The sequence below is a fragment of the Pteropus vampyrus genome, unplaced genomic scaffold (assembly GCF_000151845.1).
Source record: "Pteropus vampyrus isolate Shadow unplaced genomic scaffold, Pvam_2.0 Scaffold271, whole genome shotgun sequence".
Taxonomy (NCBI): Eukaryota; Metazoa; Chordata; class Mammalia; order Chiroptera; family Pteropodidae; genus Pteropus; species Pteropus vampyrus.
This window is the reverse complement of record NW_011889052.1, coordinates 1426131-1434712: the sequence shown is the minus strand read 5'-3', so window position 1 is coordinate 1434712 and position 8582 is coordinate 1426131. Positions and strand designations below refer to the sequence as shown.

Genomic DNA, 8582 nt, shown 5'->3' with positions numbered 1-8582 from the left:
GACCCAACTATTTGCTATCTACAAGAAACAAATATGATATAGGTAGGTTGAAAATAAAAAAGATAGAAATAGATAAACCATGTAAACATCAACCTCAAGAAAGCAGGAGTAATTATATTAGTATCAGATAAAGTAGACTTCACAACAGAAAATTACCGGGGACAAAGGAGCATTACATAATAATGAAAGGATTAATCTATCAAGAAAACATAGCAATCCTAAATATGCATACAGCAAACAACAGAGCTGCCACATATGTAAAGCAAAAAGTGGTAGAACTGAAAGAATAGACAAATCCACAATTATAGTTGCAGACTTCAACACCCCTCTCTCAATAATTGATAAAACAGCTAGACAAAATCAGAAAGAACACAGAAGAAATTAATAACACTGTCAACAAAAAGGATCTAATTGAAATTTATAGAACACTCCACACAACAATGGGGTAGATGTTCTTTTCAAGCCCACGGATATTCACCAAGATAGATATAATAAGATATAACAGGAAAATCTCCAAACACTTGGAAATTAAGTAACACATTCCCAAGTAACCTCTAAATCAGAGAGAAAGTCTCATACGACTTTTTTAAAAAATTAAACTGTAAAACCACCTATCTTGTGGTTGTGTGAGAATTAAATAGATAGACATAAGAGAAGCAGCTCCTGGCACAAGATAAGTGCTACAGTGTGGTGGCACCTGCTCCCTGCGGTCATGGTGGTGCTCACCACCCTTATCTTCCTGAGGCTCCCTCTCCCGAAATCCCGGAACTGCATTTCTACTCCCAAACCTTGTCCTTTGCAGTCTATTCTTCCTTTCTCTGCTGTCTTAAGTGACCTATCATGATTCCCTTTTCATCTCTGCTTTTTTCCTGCTTTATTCACTTTCTTTACAGCCCAAACCCTCCTAAAGCTTCAGTGCCTCCTCCAGGAAAGTGACTCCCAGAGCATCCTCTACAGCCTTCTTGTGCTTTCCAAGGCCTCCTGAGGCCAAAGCAGGGAGGACTTGGTGTTATCACTGAGTTTCTTAAATTGGATTCTCCATTCCTTCTCTTACTGGAGGCAGCTGCCACCATGCTCACTACACTTAATCTCTGCTCCCACGCTCTCTTGCTTGAGTGAAAGTCAATAGAAACTTTCTTGGGAAATTCCTAAAGTCAGAGGAAAGTGTAGCATTCCTTTTCTCTTTTAAACTTCAGGGTTGTTTGTTTGACTGAACACTTACTGCCTGAAGGAGCTACTACTTCCCAGTGGGAGTTTCCTCTTCACTACTTCATTGGAAGCTCCCTGAAATCTGGGTTCGTGGGTCTGGTGCCTTTTTATGCCCTCCACAGTCACGAGAGCTGGCCCTGCATAGCATGAGGGTTCTGGGAGGTATGAAAGCATGCATAGAAAGGGTTAGAACATGAAGAGACAAGTTTCTTTTAAGAGAAAGCAGTTTTCAGCTGGAAATACAGTTTGCTATTGCAATTATAGTAATCTGGGTAACATGATAGGTGGATTTTTTAAATGTCATTCTTGACAATGCCTACTCAAACATAAGGAAGAAAACTTTATATTTCCCATTTTCTCAGTCTTGATTGTCCTCTTTTCACAGTACTCCTGGCCTAGATTGGCCCAGAAAACGTGTAGCAACTGAATTCTAAAGATAATGGAATAATTTCCCAAAGTATAACAGTAACATTTTATTCAATGTTACATTCCTAACCTTGGACTTCAAAAAAGTAGTGGCATGTGATACAGCCCATTAGAGCAGTCAGAGATTGAATGGTTCTTTTCAAGCAGACAGATGGAGAAAATGAAGCAGAATCTGGTGAAATGTTGGAGAGCAGACATTATTTGTATGGCAGTTTAGGGAGAGAGGGTAAGGATCTGCTGTTGCTCGCACTAGAAATGTAGAGTGTAGTAGGTGACTTCTCCTGTGAGGCAGATGAAGCGTGGCCTGGGACAGGGCCTGGGAATTCTGTAGCTAATGGAATATGAGCCATTGAAGCCCATTTAGACATCTCAGCTCAGTCATCTTCTATGTGTTTTCTCCACCCCACTTCCATGCCATGATCAAGACTGCTAAAATAGCAAACCTACAGCTAAACATGCCTTTACCCACTTTCATCTTGCCAGGCTTTAAGATGTCATTACTGTACTTCCCCCTCCCCCCCGCCCCAAAATCTTTGTTTATGACAGACTGAGATGGAAGGAAGGGTCTAGTTAACTGAGGTACAAATAATTGCTCACCCATTTAGGATCTTGAAACTAATCAGTATTCTCCTGGCTGTGTGTTCTTCCCCACATATGTGTAGACATATCTGAGAGGTGCTTGGCTATAGCTCTGGTTAACTGTCTCCTCAGTCTGGATCCATGACTTGCTGGGGTCAAGGTACCTTTCACATACCTCCCCTCTCTGTCCATTAACTTAAATTTTACCCTTCCTTCAGGTCCTAGACAAACATTTTTGCAACAAAAGTATCCTTGACCACTCCAACCTACTGTGATCTCTCTCTCCCTCCTCAGAATTCTTATGGCACTTATTTTGTCTCTATAGTTCACCTAGTACATTTCTTATGCTGTATGGAACTATAGGTTTTTTTATTCCTGTGTATTTTATATTGTCTCCCCGTTGAGTCTGTAAAGTCCTCGAGCACAAAAACGTGATCGTTTTATCTTCTTTTTCTTATCTCCTTTTCACGTTGCATCTTTTTACATTGAACAGTGACAGTGAGCTCACAAATGTTTGATTTGGAGTTTTCATTTTGTATTCTATTTATGACCCATAGATGGCACCCGTTGAGTACTAGATAGCAAGCAACAACATGTGCTACATCTGTCTGGCTCAGGCTACAGGTCTTTTTCTTCCAACGATGACTCAGATTTAAATATCATTAAACACTCTGTTAACCCAGTACCTTTCATTGGCCTTTAATGTTTTCTGTGGCGCAGTTAATTAGACCATAGATGTTCTCTTACACAGGTATTTACCAGAATTTTTATATTCTTTCTTGTAGGACCGTGTGACTTTTAGAAGAATCATCGTGAAAAATAATGCAAAAAAGCGGAAGATGTTTGAATCATTCATTGAATCTGTGCCCCTCCTTAAATCACTAGAGGTAAAGTCTATTTGAATAAGACTGTTTATGGGGATTTAAGAAAAGCTACTAAAAATATTCTGTTGTTAGGTTTTCAAATCATACTATTCTAACCCATTTCTGTGTTATTTAGATGATATTTGTCATTTTCAGTTGAGGTCTTTTCTTTATAATTTGTGAGTACGTCCATCGTTTCAGGTGTCAGAACGAATGAAGATTGTGGACGTAATAGGAGAGAAGACCTATAAGGATGGAGAGCGCATCATCTCTCAGGTGAGTGGGGGCCTTGTGCAGTACCTTTCCTGGAAGTCACATCCTGAAGGACTAGGGCATCATTTGTCCTCTCACTTTTGGGAACTCTTGTTGCGAGGTACTAGGGCGCACTTCCTGCAGTGTCTCCTGAAGCCCGTGGATGCTTTTCTTATGGCATGTGCAGATCTCCTGCCTTCGTTCACCTTTCCCTGGCTTCCGCTGTGTGTCCTTTGGGTATCATTTCCTTTTGACTCTGAGTGAGTTTCATTCATCATTGGTTTTTTTATATTTTGTTTTTTTAATTTTTTTTTTTTTTGGCTTTTTTTTTTTTTTTTTTTTCTTCCTTTTTCCCCCTCCCTTCTGGTAACCACTAGTCTATTGTCCATGTCCTTGAGTCTCTGTTTGTTTGTCCTGTTCATTTCTTACTTTTAGGTTTATATCCCACATATGTGATATTATGTGATTTTCAACCTTATCTGTCTGGCTTGTTTCGCTTATTATGATTATTTTAAGGTCCATCCATGTTGTTCCAAATGGCAGTATTTCATCTCTTATGGCTGAGTAATATTCCATTGTATATATGTACCACAGCTTCTTTAGCCAATCTATCATAGGACACTTCGGTTGCTCATTCATCATTGTTAAAACCTGGAGAAGGTTGAAGGGTTGTGCCCTTTGCCTTCTGTGTATGTTTGGCACAAAGGTACCCTCTTAGCTAATCCAATAACACATTCCTAAATCTCTAAGTTAGGAAAAGTGAAACAGGAACACAAAACAGGAAACAACAGAAAACATACAATAAAATGGTAGACTTAAGCCCTAAAATATGAATACTTACTGTAAATATAGATGATCTATACGCACCAATTGCAAAGACTGTTACAAACCAGTTTTCGGTCTTCAGTGATTGACCAGATTTATAAGGTGTCTTTAGTGTTTCCTTTGTGCCTTTTTCTCATGTTATTTTAGGGTGCTATAAGGGTCACCACACAGTGTACTGGATCATTGTGATGAGTTGTATGTAATAACTTTTTTTGTTTCCTGTGTTTACATTTTTAATCACAGGCAAACATAGCCAATATTGCAGGTTTGGTTCTAGACCACCACAATAAAGTGAATATCTCAATAAAGCAAGTCAAACAAATTTTTTGGTTTCCTAGTGCATATAAAAATTGTATTTGCACTGTACTGTAGTCTATTAAATGTACAATAGCTTTATGTCTTAAAAAATGTATATACCTTAATTAAAAATACTTTATTGCTAAAAAATGCTAACCATCATCTGAGCCTTCAGCGAGTCAAAACCTTTTTGCTGGTGGTAGGTCTTGCCCCAGTAAATCGAAGATCACTGATCACAGATCGACATAACAGCTATAATAATAGTGAAAATGTTCGAAATATTGTGAGAATTACCAAAATGTGACAGAAACATGAAGTGAGCAAATGCTGTTGGAAAAATGGTGCCACTAGACTTGCTCGATGTGGGATTGCCATAGAACTTCAGTTTATAAAACATACAATATCTGCAAAGTGAAATAAAGTGAAGCACAATAGCACAAGGTATGTCTGTATATATAGACTGTTACGGACTTTGCCAGGTATAAACTTCTCTGCTCGTGGTTCTGGCAAAAACACTGGAAAGATAACTTAGTTGGTCTAGGTTGGGTGTTGTGCACATCCTTGAAGCCAGAGCTGGGGCTAGGAGGAGAAAAGACTTTGATTGGTCAAGCCTGAGTCCCAAGCCCACCCAGGGGGCCTTTGGGTGCAGTTGGCCCAACCAGCACCACAGGGACTAATCAGGTTTAAAATAGAAGGAGAGAGAGAAAAAGGACTAACAAAAAAAATCCATATCTACTCTGACATCTCTAAAAGCCTTTGTATTCCAGATACCTGTTAATAATTCTTTTAATTAGCAATTGGTTTGAGTCTATAAACATTTTTTAAGATAGTCAAGTAGAACCAAATATAAGCTCTATAATAAAGGTTCATATGAATGGCAGTGAGTATATAAAAAGAAGTATTCCATGTGGTTTCTTGGAGGAAATGCCATTCAAGTTGGGCTTATAGAACAAGTATAATTTCAGCAGTCGAGGTCAGGGAAATTTCTTTCAGGAGCAAGAGAACAATATGAGCAAGGGCCTGTGGGTGTGAGCTGTGTTCCAGGGTAGCTATCCTAGTGTGGTGAGAATGCAGTGCTGAGTTGCAGAAGCGAGACATGTTGACTGGCCACGTTTGCTCCTGATCCTGAGGTGTTTTCATTTATGGCCAAAGGATGTCTGCTTCATCCTGAAAGCCCCAGGCCTTCAGGAGGTATGTTAAGAGGTATGAGAAACCACAGTGTTTTCTGGAATGTCTGTGATCTTGAAGATAGAAGTGCCAGGTGGTGGTACAGAATGGACATTAATTAATATGATAATTATTATATACCCTTTGTGGCAGTGTCTCTAGATCAAAGTTCTCTAAGTGAGGCCCCAAGACCAGCAGCAAGCAGCAGCATCTGGGAATGTTAGAAATGGTTAGGAATTGTTAAGAATGCAAGTTCTTGGGCACCACCCCAGACGTACTGAATCAGAAACTGCTTTATGTTGTTTTGTTTGTTTGTTTATTTTGGTCAGCTTTGTTACATGGTATGTTTCACATAGAATAAAATTACCAAGTTCATGTGTACAATTCAAGAATTTTATGACACCCCTACAATCATAACATGCAGCATTTTCATCACCTCAAGAGGTTTCCTCATTTGCATTTTCAGTCAATTCCTTCTTCAAGTCCCTTACTCCTGAAAACTACTGATCTGCCTTCTATCGCTATAGAAATTACTTTTCTATAGTGTGGTGAGAATGATTTCATATAAATGAAATCATATAACATGTTGTCTTTTGTAAGGCACCTAGGGTTTTGTGTCTGACTTCTTAGCATAATGTTTTTGAGATTTATCTATGTTGTCGCATGTATCAGCAGATCATTCCTTTTTATCGCTGAGTGATATTTTATTATATGAACATACCATAATTTGTCTTTCCATTCACCAGTTGAGAGGCGTTGGGCTTTTCTAATTTTTGGTAATTATGAATAAAGGTGCAATGAACATTCGCATACAAGTGTTTGTGTGGACACGTTTTTATGGAATTGCTGAGTCACATGGTAAATGTCGTTAAGCAAACTGCCAGATTGTTTTTTTTAAATGGCTGTAACATTTTGCATTCCGCCTAGCAGTATACAAGAGGTTCAGTTACTTTGCATCCTCATCAGCACTTAGTGTTGACAGTTTTTAATTTTAGCCATTCTAGGGAGTATGAAGTGGTATCTCATTTTGGTTTTAATTTGGATTTACCTAATATCTAATGCTGAGCATCTCTTCCTATGATTGCTTGCTATCCATATGTCTTCTTTGAAGTATCTGTGCACATCTTTTGCCCTATTTAAAATTAGGTTATTTGGCTTCTTATGAATGAGTTGTAAGTGTTCTTTATACATTCTGAGTACAAATCCTTTATCAGACAAATGATTTGCAGATATTTCTCTCAATCTATGGCTGTGGCTTTTCTCTTTATTTTCTTAAGAGTAGTTCTTAAAAAGCAAGCGGTTTTAATATTGACAAGTGCAGTTTGTCATTTTTTTCTCTTGTAATTTGTTCTTTTTGTGCCTTATTTAAAAATATCTTTGCAAGGTCAGTAAGATTTTCTCCTGTGTTTACTTTTAGGCCAGCACTGTTCAATAGAAATTTATGAGCCATATATATAATTTAAAATTGTTTTAGTAGCCAAATTAAAAAAAAAAAACAGGTAAACTTATTAATATGTTTGTTTAACCTAATATAGCTAAAGTATTATCATTTCAACATCTAATTGATATAAAAGTTTAGTATGAGCTACTTTACATTCCTTTATTTGATGGGAGGGTAACCCAGTCTTTAAATTTCGATGTGTATTTTACACTTACAGCACATCTTAATCTATACAAACCACATTTCAAGTGCCTAATAGCCACTGTGACTGGTGGCTGCTATATTAAGCAGAACAGTTCTAGATGTTTCATAGTTTTAGCTCTTAGATTTAGATCTGTGATCCATTTTGAGTTGTTTTTAGTATATGGTGTAAGGTTAGGGTTTTGCATATAAATGTCCAACTGTTCCAGCACCATTTATTGAAGAGATTATCCTATCCCATTACCTTAACACTTTTATTGAAAATCAGTTGGCCATATATGTTCTCATCGCTTTTTTTGTTCCATTGATCTATGTGTGTCTCTGCCAGTAATGCACTGCCTTGATTATAATAGCTTTATAGAATAAATCTTAAAATCGGATAGTTTAAGCCTCCATATTTTTTGTTCCTTTTCTAAAGTATTTTGGGTATTCTATACTCTTTGCATTTCTGTATAAATTTTAGAACCAGCTTATCAATTTCTACCCAAAAAACCTGTGAGATTTTTTTTTATTATTGAGATTTTGTTGAACCTATAGATCATTTGATGGGAGAAATTGACATCTTAACAATAGTGGGTGATATTAAAAACAATATCAACAGTGATGTTGTTGGCTAGAATGCCTGGGGCACTTCACCTGGGCCCATACCATACTATAGGGTGCCTACACAGACATTTCTCTAACTGGAACCAATGTTGTGGCTGGATCACCCCTTGTGGTTCTTATGATTGCAAGGTGCAGCTTAGCAGCAACCATCAGGGAACTTTGAAAAAACAAGATTTATTACTCATGGGTCCTGGAGGTTACACAGCACACCCAGGGCCACACAGGTTGCAGGTAGAGAGAGTGAGCATGGAGACCTGGGGTCCTGCCATTATTGGGGATGAGGGTAAGGCACCTAGGGTTTTGTGGATTCATTGTTGGCAAATTTAAAACATTAGAGCAGGAATTAGGGCACAGGCAGGGAAAAGTGGGCCCTCAAATGGTCAGTTTTCAAGGTTAGTCAGGGCTTTCTTAAAGGGGAACTTCATGGGTGGGACCTGCCTGGATCTTTATCTAGTTGTGTAGCTGGCTGTATGTTTGAGATAGGTGTTTTTGAAATGTATGCCTCAGCAATCAAAAGCTCACTGTCAGTCATTTTACAATCAAAAAAGCTTATTGTCAGGCACTTACACTGCAGTGAGTTGGTTCTTGAGCATGGTGTGTCGACGTTTATTTAGGTCATCTTTAATTTTTCTGTCATATTTAGTAGTTTTCAAGTGTACTGTTCAGGTCTGGCACATCTTTGTTAAATTTATCCCTGAATATTTCATGTTTTTGAC

The 8582-nt window shown here is 38.0% G+C and overlaps 1 protein-coding gene across 2 annotated transcripts in view; it reads left to right on the top strand.

Moving 5' to 3' along the window:
• PRKAR2A (protein kinase cAMP-dependent type II regulatory subunit alpha) overlaps nt 1–8582 on the top strand; it is a 97848-nt gene that overhangs the window by 52060 nt on the left and 37206 nt on the right. For both annotated transcript variants that reach the window (XM_011375383.2, XM_011375382.2), the window contains exons 7-8: nt 3000–3101; nt 3279–3353. In XM_011375383.2, coding sequence (XP_011373685.1) covers nt 3000–3101; nt 3279–3353 — 177 coding nt within the window. The remainder of the gene's footprint in view (nt 1–2999; nt 3102–3278; nt 3354–8582) is intronic.